The 14791-nt window shown below is 52.9% G+C and overlaps 4 protein-coding genes and 1 pseudogene across 5 annotated transcripts, besides 1 other annotated feature; all 5 read right to left on the reverse strand.

Moving 5' to 3' along the window:
* Positions 1-1538: 1538 nt before the first annotated feature.
* NCS54_01224900 (FAD binding domain protein) lies at positions 1539-2654 on the reverse strand (the record flags this gene model as incomplete). Its single annotated transcript, XM_053157492.1, has 4 exons — positions 1539-1980; positions 2034-2344; positions 2399-2409; positions 2477-2654. 4 exons carry the CDS (start codon positions 2652-2654, stop codon positions 1539-1541), a joined length of 942 nt encoding a protein of 313 aa, XP_053013467.1.
* A 581-nt stretch (positions 2655-3235) lies between these two features.
* On the reverse strand, positions 3236-5176 carry NCS54_01225000 (annotated as a pseudogene). The gene is made up of 2 exons: positions 4733-5176; positions 3236-4681 (listed from the first exon to the last, which is right to left on the reverse strand).
* Positions 3236-5176: a sequence feature.
* A 600-nt stretch (positions 5177-5776) lies between these two features.
* Positions 5777-7582, reverse strand: NCS54_01225100 (Hypothetical protein; the record flags this gene model as incomplete). The annotated part of the gene is made up of 1 exon (XM_053157493.1): positions 5777-7582. The coding sequence occupies one exon, from the start codon at positions 7580-7582 to the stop codon at positions 5777-5779; it is 1806 nt and encodes a 601-aa protein (XP_053013468.1).
* An 881-nt stretch (positions 7583-8463) lies between these two features.
* NCS54_01225200 (Nudix hydrolase domain-containing protein) lies at positions 8464-9041 on the reverse strand (the record flags this gene model as incomplete). The annotated part of the gene is made up of 3 exons (XM_053157494.1): positions 8464-8625; positions 8683-8888; positions 8939-9041. 3 exons carry the CDS (start codon positions 9039-9041, stop codon positions 8464-8466), a joined length of 471 nt encoding a protein of 156 aa, XP_053013469.1.
* Positions 9042-10282: 1241 nt separating this feature from the next.
* Positions 10283-13063, reverse strand: NCS54_01225300 (Zn(2)-C6 fungal-type domain-containing protein; the record flags this gene model as incomplete). Its single annotated transcript, XM_053157495.1, has 2 exons — positions 11001-13063; positions 10283-10943 (listed from the first exon to the last, which is right to left on the reverse strand). The coding sequence occupies exons 1-2, from the start codon at positions 13010-13012 to the stop codon at positions 10283-10285; spliced, it is 2673 nt and encodes an 890-aa protein (XP_053013470.1). The 5' UTR covers positions 13013-13063.
* Between the last annotated feature and the right edge of the window lie 1728 nt (positions 13064-14791).

The raw sequence follows: 14791 nt of genomic DNA on the forward strand, positions 1-14791 counted from the left end.
GCATATCTCCCATGTATATGGCAATGCTCGACGTAACGAACCACGCTTTCCAGAAGTGACTCTGGATGCCGCGGGTCTCGAAACTTGGGGATGGCTCTGGAAAGTCGAACGCAAAGTGTATCTTCCAAGATCCCAGGCAAGACACGGTCAGCTTTTCAGAAAACGGCTGTTCCAACCAGGAGAAGAACTCTCGTCCTTGAAAACGGCCTTCATCGATATCGTCGATGAGCTATTCCAGTTGAATCTGCCTAGCATTGTGGATAGTCTTACGGAGAGTATGGGTATGAGGGCTGGAGTTCGGCACATTCATTTTTGTGACGAATTCACAATGGATCCTTTTAGCTCGGCCCCTCTGATTAAGGACATGATTAAAAAAATTCTGCGGCAAGGGTATATTTGGTGTGGTGCGATATCTGGCGAGGATGAGCTGAAAGGTGTCTTTGATGTGAATATGCCTCGCATGGTTTTTACCTCCACTGATGTCCCTTTCAACGATATCGCCCGACCCTTAGCAACGCACAACTTTTTGTCCTTTGGAATTTCTCAGAAACTGGAGAGCCAAGGCGGAATCCAGCGTCTCCGGCACTCTGCAACTTCAGTGGATGGGATTTGGTTCCCCGCGGAGAGTTCAGCCAGAAGATATATGTTCCCATGGGGCCGATGAGGTTGGTGAGTTGATAATCTCGACTCTTAACTCTAGCCATTGGTAGTCATCCCTATAGGAGTATCATTAGTGGTCTACGAAGAAGAGGGAAATGTAGGACACGCTCAATGCAGGTAATTTATCTTTTGCACTCTAGTCTTCCCATATTTGCCTACCTAGATAGTTGTTACACAGTTTAACAAGTATATACGCTACCCTCAGGAAGTAGGTTGCGTAGTCCTCAAGTCCTCAAAATGCTCCATCTTTATTGTATTCTCGATATATCCCCAATTTCTAATTTAGGAACCTTAGAATATACCAGTACCTACTACGATATAATATACTAGATATCAGCTCAGAGTCTATGATAGCATATAAGATCTTATGATATTATATATCCTAGTATCTTAGATATACCATCATACCACATATCCCAGCCTATCACGCGTCTCAGTACCACTTCTCCTAGACATAGAATAATCTACAAACGGCCTAGTTCTAGAACCTTTGTTAAAATAAATTCGAAAATCAAAGTCTCGGTCCCAAAACAAGGGCTAAGCTAGCCCCCCTGGTTAGAGTTCCTATCACCTCTGTGACAATTAGACGGAATAATAGGAACAGTCCTTCGGCTGAGGGCCCAGAATTAAGAACAAATGCGGCCGCGGAGCTGCTTAGCTAAGGGGGTGAGTACAGCTGATGGGGGCTAATGAATAGCTGAGCAAAAGCTGAGCCGGAGAGCGAAGATGTCGTAAAAGCGGCTATCCGTACTAGACCACATGCCGCTTGAGTTTCGTCTCGTAATACCATGCGAGTGGTGACCCAGATGGGGTATCGGTACTTATGAGTAGACAAGTATGCATTTCCCTATCAACAATCCGCTGTCTTGGCTAACGTTCTACACAAATATTGCATCCCACAAGGTGACGAAGGAGTCCTCCATGAGCATCTCTGTCAGATGCACCTCATCTATCAGAAGGCATTGTTCACCATCGTAGCGGTAGCTAGCACACGTGCGTGGCATGGCCTGCCTGGTGTCTGGATGAGAGATCGACGAGGGCAGACGCGTGCGGAGATCAACGGTCATCTCCTCGTCTCTGCAGTTGAGCCATTCTTGCCCACAGCCGACCTTGGCGAGCACCGATTTGATCTCATCCTCGTCCATGCCTGGAAGCAACAGCCTAAGACTGTCTGCATCCTCCATTGCCATGTTGGCTCCCTGGCCTTGCATGGGCGTTATGGCGTGTGCGGCGTCGCCAATCACAATGGCGCGTCCCCTGTGCCAGTTTGGGAGAGGATCCATGTCCTGAAGGTCCCAAACCTTGACCTCTTTGGCAATGCTATGGCTGTCAGTGCTCCTGATTTTAGTTGAAGGTTAATGGAACAGGCTTACCTGAGTATCTTTCGGATGGGCTCGTAAAAGTCGACAAAGGTGCTAATCAACTCCTTGCGATCACCATCTGCATACCAAGACTCTTCAATACCTCCCCGGTCATTTCGCGTGGGGAAGAGACACGAGATGTTCATGTAGTCGTAATGTCGCAGGGGGTACGGGACAACAAGACGATTCGTGCCATCCAACACCTGCAGGGCGTTGATGCGATTGTCGGCCGTCTCGGGGTCCCACCACTCGGGCAGGTAGCCGACAGCGTCCTTGACCTCATCAGAGGAGATGGCGATGCGGTAGCAAGTATTTCCGTTCTTCTTGGCTCAATGAGTCTCGTCTCTGGTGATACGTTTACGGAGATGTGAGTGAACACCGTCAGCGACTGGTTAGTGCGTTAGTCTCACAAATTTATTTCTCAAGACACAGGGTGTCCTAGGAGATATTCTTACTGATAACGACGTCTCCCTGAACAATAGACCCGTCACCCAGCGTAACAGAAGCAACCTCAGGATCAACATCAACAACAGCAGTGTTGAAGACCATGCGCACAGGCTCTCCCTTGATACCATCCGCAGGTAGGGCAGTTGCCAGCCGTAGCAGCTCCGCTCGGAAATCAGACTGCTTCATTGTCAAGGTGTCGGCTCCATAGCTACCTTTGAAGTCAATGGGGAAATCCTTGAGCCGCTTGCCAGCCTTGTCGAACAGACGATAGCCATGGCAGGGGACGCCACCGCTGTGTCAAATCCCATTTTCTGAAGGACCCTAAAGCCGTTGCAGAATAGGCAATTGCCTTAGCCGCAAGTGGCAGCTTCAGGACCGCCGCGTTCATAGACGGCGACGTTTTGGTGCTCTCGGAGAACACTCGCTGCACCATGGTTGGCCAGTCCCGAGCCAATAATGATGATGTTCATTGTCGATACCGCCATTTTCTCAGTGATTGCGAGTTTCTTTTTGATTGGTAAAGGCAAGAGAAGTGTAGTAAGGGGAATGATACATAATTCGGTAGGTTGAATGGGAGCTCTCACTGAGTAGTACATTAATGGCAGGATCAGCCACGAGTGTAGCAAAACTTGGTAATTAATGCGCTGTGAGGCTATAGCCTACAGCTATACCTATCACTATTGAAGCTCTTGTAACGCATCGTTGATCATGGAGGCGTCATGTTCCCATGTTCAACTCCAAGAAGTGATTGAAGCTCTCTCCCCAACTCAACGGGACACATTCTCCCTCAAGCCCTTGGTCCTGAGCGTAAACTTGGCATCGCCCTCTCCAAACGGTAGCGAGAGATTGTCGTCTGGGCTGTCGGTGATGGAATTATCCCTGGTGTGTCCATTCGTCTTCAACAGTGCCGACCTCAGAGCGTCGCCATGCTGGTTCATAACTTCACTGTCGACACTTCCCCTTCGGCTCTCTGTTATACTGCCTCCATCGCCATCCGTCTGGCCCGACATTGTCGACATCCGTCCCTTCAGTCTACCAGCCCATAAACCGCGGACACCACCCTTTTTGCGCTCGGGGACTTGGTCGGTGCCAGCGCTGCACACATAGAGCAGGTACTCCAGATTGGGGAGCGAATGACGGATGTCAACAACCCGGAGCCCTTGGGATGCACAAAGAGCCTCAATGTCTTTGTTGAGGAGGAACCAGCCGTACTCGAAGCGCCACTGGCCTGCTGTAGAACCACCCCGTGGGAGATACAGAGGAAACTCTCTCCGTGAGACCTGCTTGTCTGACAGCTGAGAAATATGGTCGCGGGCGTATGATCGAGAACCGAACCAGTCAAGAGGGTATGGTAGCGGATGAGATAGATAGAACTGCAAATGATGGGTAAGCATTGTTGCATACCCAAGCCCGGCAGACAAGACATCCTCGGGGATGTGTTTCGCCGTGGCAGCGTCGTACGTCGAGTTCGGGAGAGGAAGATTGCAGATCTTGAAAGAAAGCGCTGGCGAGTTCGGTATGGGAGTTATAGGGAATATATCGGCGAGGTCGGAGCATATGCGTCTTCGTTGGCCGCGGATCTGTTGCTGTGTCGTCTCAAGAAGCTGTTTGGAAGCTTCCAACTGCTCCTTGTTGTTGGCAATATCCGCCTCGGCCTTAGCTTGAAGCTCTCTTCCCCTGGCGATGGCCTCTCTTCGACTTTGGAGCGATTCTTGTAATTCATCCCGTCTCTTTTCCGCTTGCTGATTCGCGCGCCGTTGCATAGCGACGTACTTTTCCACTAGCGAAGCTGATTCACGCGCTGTCCCCGATCTGTCCTTTGGCCTCGAAGCTAATATCTGATTTATCTCCTCCATGAGCCGTTGTTGCGTCTCTATCGCGTCCTCGATCGAGCTTTCTAGGTTGGCCAGCTTCATAAGTGTACTATATGACGACGTGGCCATTGGCGGAGCTTGTTTGGGTTCCGAGATCTTATTTGGGAAATCGAGCGAGTAAACACCATCCTCAAGGTGGAATACGAGTGCGTTCGGGGGAAAGTTTCGGTCTAGGAGCGTGCCTATAAAGTTGAGTCGACGAAGGTCTATCGATTCCTCGAGCAGGAAGATCCACGACGTGTGTTTCGGTCGGCGCACCCACACGCGGACAGTCAAAGCGCAACTTCTCGAGATGGTCGAATCGCTGTTTTCGAGGCTGAAGAACCTAAAGTTGAAGTTCTACTGCGTAGTCAGATGTCTGCACAGCTTGGAGGTGTCTGCACATCTTACCGCCGCCTTCTCGCGCACTTCGCTTATGTAGACGGGATCAGTCTCCCCTTCGACGTGCAGCGAGTAAAAGACATCCCCAACCGACTCCTCAATCAACGTCTCAAGCTTCTTCTGCCTCGCGACAGGGTTCGCATGCGCCAAGCTCAAGCTTGTCCTCCTCTTCTGCTGGGGTCGCAAAGCATCAGGCCGCGTACCATCCTTCCTCAAGCTCTCCGACGATCGCGACGGATGCAATTGGCTCGTCTCCCTCACCACGGGCAGCTTCTTGGGACTCGTATTCAGATCGGCATCGTCGGCAGTCCTGAGATTCGTCGGCGCAAAAGACAGGTTGCGCAGCCAGACTCCGCGCAAGTGGCGGAGCTTGCGATTGCGGGCGAGGAGACGGGGGCGACGGGGTTCAGCGAGAGAAGACATGGTGACGATAGCATGCTGCGAGTGCGCGCAGCTGATAAGTGTAGCTGATTATGACATTGGACGAGTAAGGAATATGGATCGAGGGTGAAGGCGAGAAACGGGGGCTATATCTTGGTTGTTGACGTGGTGGTCCGGGAGAGGAGGCGTCATGGAGGTATGGGAAGCTCGGAGCTTAAACTCGAAGTCACGAGCCGCGATAGTTGCAACTCGGCTATAGCGATGGGGACACGAGGGTAATGATTGTCTTGCGAAACAACACAAACAGGTTTAATTGTCATGGATGAAGTAGCATTTGATGTCTACGGATTATTCCAATTTATAATTATCACTATTGCTGGTCAAATGGAGCCAAGAAACATCAATCCACTACAATGGAGCCCCTACTGTCATTGCACAGTGAATGCCATGTCACATCTCACAAAGAGGGAACTCGATTATCATCGACAAAAGGAAACATATATTAAGTCTAAACTGTAAATGCCTAAAGTTTGTGAAAGAAATGAAATATCATCCGGCTGGATGTTTGTCCAAATGCGGTGTTTGTACCTCCCAGATGCCCGTACACCTTTCATATCCCAGCCAGTAAAGCCGTCAGTCGTCACCATGGATGTTTTTGCAATCTTGTACCGCTTAGTTGCGGATGAAGGAGTAGCAGTCCTTCTTCTCCTCGAGGTACTCCTCCTCGCAGGGCTCAGTCTCGGGGGCGACCACGTAGTGGCAGTTGCCGCTCTCGGCAGTCTGGTCGAACTGGATGGCAGCGCAGACGAGGATGTGGGCGATGTCACCGCGCTTGGTACCGGAGTGGATGGTCTGGAGAGCACCCTGGGCCTGGCAGATGGCGAGGCAGTGGTTGACGTCGTTGGCGTGCTCCTGCTTGGTGCGGGTGATGTACTCCTTCTTGAAGCCCTTGTTGCAGATGGGCTGGTAGTGGCTGCTGAGGTCCTTCTTGCTGTACTGAGATCCGGGGCCGTAGCTGGGAGTTCCGTGGCCGTTGTTGCTGCCAGAACCGTTGCCAGATCCAGAGCCGTTGCCGCTTCCATTGCCGGATCCGTTACCAGAGCCGTTACCACTTCCGTTGCCCGATCCGTTGCCATTGCCAGATCCGTTTCCGTTGCCACCGTTGTTCGAGCCGTTGCCATTGCCTCCGTTGTTAGATCCGTTGCCCGATCCGTTACCAGATCCGTTGCCGTTGCCGTTGCCTCCGTTGTTCGAGCCGTTACCGCTTCCATTGCCAGATCCGTTGCCGTTACCGCCGTTGTTCGAGCCATTGCCGTTGCCTCCATTGTTAGAACCATTGCCGTTTCCACCGTTGTTGCCGCCGTTGCCGTTGCCGTTCTCACCATCCTTGTCCTTGGGAGTGGTCAGGATATCGAGATCGATGGCAGCCTCATCCTCATCGGCCTCGCCACCAACGTCGAGGTCCAGGAGATCTTCAAGGTCCAGGCCATCTTTGCCCAGGAGACCGTCCAAAAGTTCAGGCACAACGCCATCCTCGCCCAGAAGGCCATCCAGGAGACCGCGGCGCTTGTGGGTCACGACATCGACATCGATGGTGGCCTGGTCGGTGTCCTTCCTGCCGCCGACATCGACGTCAACAAGGCGGTCGCTGCGTCGAGCGTGGGTAAGAACATCGACGTCGATAGTAGCCTGATCGGCATCCTTCTTACCACCGACATCGACATCGACGAGGCGGTCGGATCGGCGCTTGAGATCGATGAGAGGCTTGCCGTTGAGGTCAAGTCGAAGAAGACCATCGGGGCCGAGGAGGTTGAGGTTGGCCAGAGGAGGCTTGCCATCCTTGTTCTTGCCAAGGTTGAGGTTCACAAGGCCATCCTTGCCGCCGACCTTGAGATCAGCCAGGGAGCCGTCCTCGCCGACATCGAGACCAAGGAGAGGGTCGACAGTCATGCCATCCTTGTCCTCATCGATGTGCTCACTCTCAGGGAGCTCGCCAGTGATGTGAAGGTACTTCTCAAGATCCTCCTTGCTGAGGAGACCGAGAAGAACAAGCATCTGGATGTCGTGGATGACAGTGTTCTTCTTGCACACCTTCTCAGGAACCTGGTAGCAGTTGTCGGTGCTGCATCCTCGGCGGTAGTGGACCGACTTCTGAGGAGTGGTGGGGGTGACAGTGATGTACTTGTCCTTGGCCTCGACCTTGTTGGGCTTCTTGGTGATGATGTCGAGGGTAGGGCAGATGCTCAGGTCGATGAGGGTAGAGACGTCGAGGAGGCAACCGGTCTCACGGCTGATGACCTCGAGCTGGGAAATGATGTTGGAAGGCATCTTGAGATTAAAAAGTTGTAGTTGGTTTGTAGTCGAAAGAGTGACTGAAGTGTGTATTAAGGAGTGAATGAAGAGGAGAGAAGAGTAGATGAGATGAGATGATTGTGAGTGATGGTGATGATGAGATTCGAGTTTGGGAGGAACTACCATACCATTATATACCCCGGATCTCGCAACCCAAAGCCCCTCGAAGCTCTCACAAGAACTCCATCCTCGCAACAAGACCCTTCATTCTGAGACCTCTCTATTCCGCGTCCGAAGCTAATCTCGGTCGATTGATCATAGACTCCCTAGTCAATCTCGGGTCACAACTAACCAAGAGATTGATCCTTCACCAAAGCCTCCTCGAGGAAAAGAAACAATCCCGCCGATCGTAGAGAAGCAAAGTCTGCGGGATGGATATCCAGGAGGTCGGCTTAGATGTGCCTCCGAGACAACAGCTCCAGCCGACAATGAGTGTCTCATTGGCGCTGGGCCGCGGCGGATCTCGCTGCTTCAGAGTGTGGTCAGTCTCGATAGAGGCATTGTTCATTTGCATAGATAATGGCAAGCCCATGATAGTCTCAATGCCATCACTTCAATTCCTCTCGTCAACTTCAATCGCACTCAATTGCACTCACCTCTTCCCCTCCACAACTCCCTCCATGACGTATCCAACGCAAGGAGTCCCCCCCCCCGTCCCTGAAAATCGCCCTCACCCGCAAAAGCAAAGTTTGCCAGCCCCCCGAACCGATGATCGACAATGCAAAACACCAAAAAAACGCATTGATTCAACTGAACCCTGCCGAAAGGGGTCCTGACAGGTCAAAAATAGTGAGACGGCACGATGCTAGCTCCAAGACAATACAGAGGGGCGAACCCCGTTGTGACGGGTCCCCCCTGCAGCTGAGACAGAAACAAGTCTATTGTTCATCTCGGCGTCACGGAAAATCTAGTGGCGCCCTTGTTTGCTTTGCTTTGTGTGAATCGCTTCAGCTTAGTATCCCCCTCTCGTTCTATCCCGTTGACCAGGTCCTCGGCCCCCTTCCAACCTATGGTCTCAGGGTATCCAAGTTGTCCGTCTGCTCGAGCAGGTTCACCAGCGGCAGGAACAGGCTCTCTCCCTGCTCGCCCTGCGACACGGCTGGTAGAAGCTGCTTCAGGTCGTCCCATGTCTTCCAGTACCATCCGTCGCACTTCTGTGGCTCTAGTACCTGCGTTGTGGGTTAGTCAGGTGAGCGCGCGGGAGGAGTAGCTCGTATTGAACGTACCTGGGGTTGTGCCGTCTTGTCCTCCATCTCGCAGAGGACGAAAAGGGTGATGTAGTGCTTTTCCTCCTTTTTGAATACGTCGTTTGTCACAGCGACGACCTTGACGCCTTTGACCTTAAGGCCCGTCTCCTCGAGGACTTCGCGCTCAGCGCACACGAGGATGCTCTCACCATAGTCGAGATGGCCGCCAGGGAGTTGCCAGGTGCCTATATCCCTATTAGCTTGCGCGTATTTGTATAGTATCAGCGTTACTCACCCGCTCCATGGCTTCCCTTGCGCTTCCCTGTAACCATCTTGCCGTCAGGCCCATAAATGATGGCCGACACGCCAACGCGGGGGATTGGTACAGCTGAGGACATTGCGACTTGGATCAATGCTTGAGCGAAACTGTTAAACCAATGAATGGGCTTGTTCAAAATGAGGTGAATGTAATGACTTCAATGTGAATTGCGACAGACTACAAGCTGATGAGAACCACCTTTATCGATCTTTTGTGAGGGTACCCAAGGCGGCGCAGCGCGCTGAGTCATCGCCGAAAATCTGCCTTCTGCGGCCTCCATTTGTTGTACGGCGATCGTGGAGCAATAGGACTGACTGAACTAGAAGATTAGTGGGCGTGGATGGAACTGCCGATATGCCTTGTACAGATTCTACACATATTGGCGTCTTCTGAGGCGACAAGGTTGATATTTGTTGAGATCTTCCTGTGTGATGGTTCAGGGTAATTGAGGGTGTGTGCTGGGACGTCACAATTCGAATCATGTGTAGCAACTAGCAACGCCCATCACAGCCTCTATTTAGTGCTTATGATGGTTAATTACAGTTTCAATTCCTGAGTGAGGCCTCATGAATGAGATTTTCCTGTACTGTGAGGAGTATCACTGCCATAGCCCAACAACTCTGATGTGCGGTTGTTAAACATCACCAGTCTCCACAACACTCTAGCAACTGTTCATCATTTATTTACTCGTAAACACATCTAATATTGAACATGGCCAAATAACGCTCTAACAACTCTGATGGTCTATGCGCAAAAGAAACAAGAAGAAATGCCTTGCCAACAAAAAACGGCTCTCATCAAGTCGTAAATAATCCGTCAAGCAAGAGGCTTCACAGCGTCTAAATGCGAAGCCTCTCGAGATACTCCACGTGCCTTGGCGCTCTGCCTGCGATGGGGCGTCCATCCCCACAGCCACGACAATGGAGGTTCATAGGAAAGAGGGTGGCTAGTCGAGCCTCGCTGTCTCACAGCAACAACTCGACTTGAAACACTTTCAGAGAACAGTCGACAGAGCCTCGCAATGACGGCTCCTCGTCAACCAACCTTTGAAAGGGCAGCTATCTATTCCTCGACATCACGGGCAGCAACCCGCTACAAGGCTGTGTTAAGCCTCGGCTGCACGAGGCCTGCGAATATAGTTTTTCAACGTTCGGATTCTTGCACCGAACCTGTCTCAGCAAGCCGGCGAACCGAGGCATCGACACGTGCCGATGTCTGACGGGGGAGGACAGTCTCAGAGGGACAACGTTAGGCCAGACAGTAATGTCAGGCCGCTGGGGCTGGTCCTGCACCAAAGGTTTCGCCAGGCTCGCCCGCCAGTCACGGGAACGGCTGCGAGGGCGCAAACAGTCCATACAGCGCGTCCTGGGAAATGTCCTTTTCTTGGTCGTTCAAAAAGTCGAGCAGTCCTGGCGAGGTGCCAAAAGCGGGGTCGAAATGGTCCATATGAGGGATGTAATCGGATGGAACATACGTACCCGTCGATGCTGTCGTGGTCGGCGCGAGACCAGGAGCCGAAGGGGTCATGGCCAGAGGGAAGAAGAAGCTCTCGTCAAGGCCTGCTGGCGGGGGTCCCTGCTCCGGGCCTGCGGAACTGCTCTCCTTCAGAGTGGTCTGGAACTCACGGACCATATCTTGGAGGACGCTGAGCGGCTTCTTGAGGCCAAAGTTGCATCCAAGCTGCAGCTCGCTGAGGCATGTCCAGAAGAAGGAGATGGGCTCGGTGAATTGGCCTCTCTCGTGACGCTCTTGGCGAAGGATGACAATGACAGCCGAGTAGACAGCATACGACAGCAGGAATGGCGCGCGGCGGAGAGTAAACGACTCCCGATATCGCCGGACCAGCTTCTGGATCATCAGAGCACTCTGGATGCATGCCTCCTCACCGCGTCGCTTGGAGCTCTCGTCGGTGTGCCTCCTAAGGTGACCCTCCTCAAGGAACGCGCGGTGTAGCAGGATGGTGAGCGCATGGAACGTGGTACTGTACCGACTGTTAGCAAATAGGGACCCCTACGTGGGGGCACTGGGGTAAGCTCACTGTGGGGTGATTTGATGCGGTGGAGGCGTGATGGTGGTAGTATCATCGGGGTCGAATCGCAGGTGGCTGGGTAAGCTGTTCTGCCACTTCTCAAACTCCCTCTCGATCGATTCCTTCTTGTTGAGGAGGTACTCGGTCGTGTACTTGACACACTGGATGCCGTACAAGTCATTGATCCTTGTAGAGATCTGCAGTATACGGACGAGACTGCTAAACGTTGACACGGCGTGGGCAGGTTGACGTCCATACGGAGGTGGAGCCGAAGCCGGAGACTTGGGATCGACGTAGGGCTCCCACTCCTCGAGCTCCTCAAATGTGTCGAGCAGCTGGAGCGGCACCCTGGCCTGCGCCGAGGCGAACATGCAGGGGCGTCCGAGGTACAGGGCCTGGGTAGCATCGGTGGTAAAGGCGGCCCAGTATAGGCGCTTGCGCATCTCCTGCTCCAGGTCCCGTCGTAGTACTCGCTCAGTGGTGACACCGCCCGTGCTCTCATAGTCGGGACCCAGCATCAGGTGGCAGCCCAGGTCGATAATCATGCGATGCGCAGTTCCTGACAAACTCCAGCCGGCGCTCGGTCTACCCTGCGACACGAGCGACACACTGGTCAAGAGCAGAGCGAGGGCCGAAGGGATGCTAGGTTTGTCCAGCTCGTCAACAAGGAGTTCGCGGAATCGATCGTAGAAGCGTCTGCCGACGGTTTGGGGGTCATCACGGTCTGCGCGAAGACATAGGCGATCGCTGTAGAGAGAGGTCGAGTAGAAGATGGCATTGAGGAGGAGTTTATTTGCGAAAGGTCCACCGCCGCTGGCGAGACTGTCCATAATGGCAGGTCGGTAGGAGATGAGGTAGGCGTAGTGCTGCCGGTTGAAGTGCAGGTCGAGAAGATGCTTGGCCAGCTCAGGATCCACGCCGTCCAGGTCCATCAAGTCTCGTGGGTTACGGAACATACGCGCCTCTCGTTGTCGTTGAAGCGCAGCATTGCTAATGAGGCGGGCTTTCGAGGCGGAAATGGCATCGTCGCCCTTACGGGTCATGGTGTTGATATTCTCTCGGTGCTGGGCGCGGGACGTGGGGTTCATGATACTGGCGAGACCGTGGACTGCAGAAACGTAACCGTTTTCGTGGAAGACGCCAGCGACTCGGGCTTCGCTGGGTGACAAGCCGGTGCCATCGCCGTTGCCGTCGTTGCTGATGGGGCGAGGTACCAACTTTGCAGGAGCAAGTTCGGTCGAATCGACGGGTGCATTTGTTCGCGAGAGGATAGTGTTGAAGCTGTCGAGTCGCGGCTTAGTCTCACCGTCGGTCGGACCAACGCTGCTTCGGGGCGGCGAGGAGAGGAAACTAGCGCCCATTTCTTGCGCCGCTGTCGAGGCCGTCGGGGTCGGAAGAGGGCTCGCGATGGCGGCGGTCGAAGCCAGACGACTCAGGCCATGTGTGGTGTAGTCCTGAGATGCGCGGGAAGGATGATCGGTATCCATGAGTTCGGCAGTCCACGCAGCCTGCATCTCGGGGGTGAGGATTCCGGCAGCCTTCATGTGGTCGAGCATGGTTGCGATGGTCGCCTCCAGACTCTGCACACGGGCACGAGAGGGACGGGGCTCACGTCGGGCATCGTGAGGGTACACGCAGGCAAGGTTGTTTGTGCTGCACTCGATGCACTGGGGTCGCGCGCCGTCGCATCGAACCTTCTTCTGGCGACATGGTGTGCAAGTCTTGCAGAGAGCGCCACCGGACGAAGGGCGCGAAACTCCCCTAGAGTCTCGTCCGGTGCGTTTCACAATCTTGTTTGGGCCCGTCATTTGCGATCGCCTCTTGTGTGCCGCAGGCGCGGGCTTCGTCGGGGGCGGGGAGAGGTCAGCACGGCGGGCGACGGTAGTGGTGATGGTGATGAGGCTGGAAGGAATCTCGTGGTGTTGAGGCGTTGGCTTGAGCGAAATGTTAGTCAAGCCCTGGGTCTGGGCTTGGGCTTGGGGCATGGATCGAATCGGATGGGGATGGCAGGTGAGCGGCATCGGTCGCCGGTTATTTCGGTGAGCGTCTCTCCTGCCGTCAGGTCGGGTGTCTTGCCATTCCTGCGGGGAGCATCGGGCCATATTTCTAGGTGAACGGCCCACTGAACAGTAGCGGACTCGAACCCCGAGCCACTAGAATTCGGCCTCTGAGTCCGCTAGAGGGGCGCTTCCCCGGTCAAATCGGGGTCCAGCCCGGATCCACCCGATTTCCTCCGCAAAGGCAGGGTCATCAAGGCGACGGTGAGTGGTTGACGAAAAAGACTGATGCTCACCTCACCGGCCAGACGATTGAAGAAGAAGCTATCGTTCAATTGGGCTATGATATCCAGAGTTGTCACCCAGCACGTGCGGGCATAGCTCGGCATCCTCGGTGTCCAAGCTGAATATTGTGGCATCCAATACCTCGACAACTCTCTCAACAATGATGCACAACATGCAGTTCGGCATGTTGATACCCCGCATTCGTCTAATTTGGAACAGGTTAGGCATATAAACGATGCAGCCTGAGCCGTCATATGAAACGAGTCAAGAAATTCGTCACATATGCTGTGGTCAACTCGCGTTCGGGTGAATGGAACTTCTCTAGTCAGGAACCTACTACATATTGCACATCATAACTTCCCGTCCCCCGCATCAACAAGCCCGAGATATGTCCTAAGATCTGGCTCTTTGACTCCAAGAGTGTGAATTCGTCAACTCAGCACTTATTGGTCGTGGCCATGAACTTTGCAGATCCCGAAAGGCGATATTAGAAGGAGGTCATACTCATGTAACCACGTAAACTGTCATCAGCCGTGCTACCAAAAGTGGTGGCTTCAATCCTCTTTCACGAATACCATCATCTTACAACCCTCCTCTCTTCCGCCTTCCTTTCTCCCGAGCAGCTGACGAATCCAAAGTTTGATCAGACCTTGCCAGGGCCTAGGAGGCGTCAGGCGAGTGAGCCAAAACCAAGAAGGAATGCGAAGAACCGGAGATATGTGGACGAGGGCTGGCGAGCGTCGAGAAAGGATTCGGTTCCAAATCTATGCGTTGTGGCTGCTCCAGCTAGCTCACGCCCAAGCCATCGAATTTTCATGTTGTTGTCACATGAATAGACTATCAGGATCCGATGATCCGTCCTGGCACTCTCGCCCTGGTTACCCCTCTTTCACATGAAGGTGGCATCGAGTTAACAAGTTGGAAACATCTCGGCATCAATGATCCATTCAGGTAAGTATGGCTGTGTCTTCCGATTCTTCCCAGCCGGCTCTAGATGCCCCATCCAGCGAAGTGCATGTGCAGATAGGGCAGGAGGGTTGTTCAAGGAGGTCCCTGAGATTCCAAAAAGACTCAGAGCTTAGATATCTCGATAAAGATGGGAAATGGGTTAATGTCTCATTGTTGTTAAAGAGACTTAGTATAGTGGTTCATATCCGAATCGATACTATGGTCAACCTGACGGATGAGCCATGATAGCTGGCTGGTAGCAAGTACCTTTGTAATTCATCAGACACCTACACTTGAGTGGTAGGGATGATAATAAGAATAAACTTAAACTAATAATACCGAAGATGAGACATGAGATTATATAGCAAAAGTATTATTATTTCATTGTCTTGTTAAGCTATTTGAATAAAATATCTTATTTTCTGTAGGTAAGAAGCCAATCTTGTTCTGTTTCTGTGTTGCTCCCTTGGTAGAATGAACGCCCGGGTGGCTGGGTAATGTGCTTGAACTGGACGGAAACTGTAACCTACCAACAAGATTCTTGCGTGCGCCACAAATTCACCCAAACAG

Source organism: Fusarium falciforme, chromosome 10 (genome assembly GCF_026873545.1).
Source record: "Fusarium falciforme chromosome 10, complete sequence".
NCBI classification, from domain to species: domain Eukaryota; kingdom Fungi; phylum Ascomycota; class Sordariomycetes; order Hypocreales; family Nectriaceae; genus Fusarium; species Fusarium falciforme.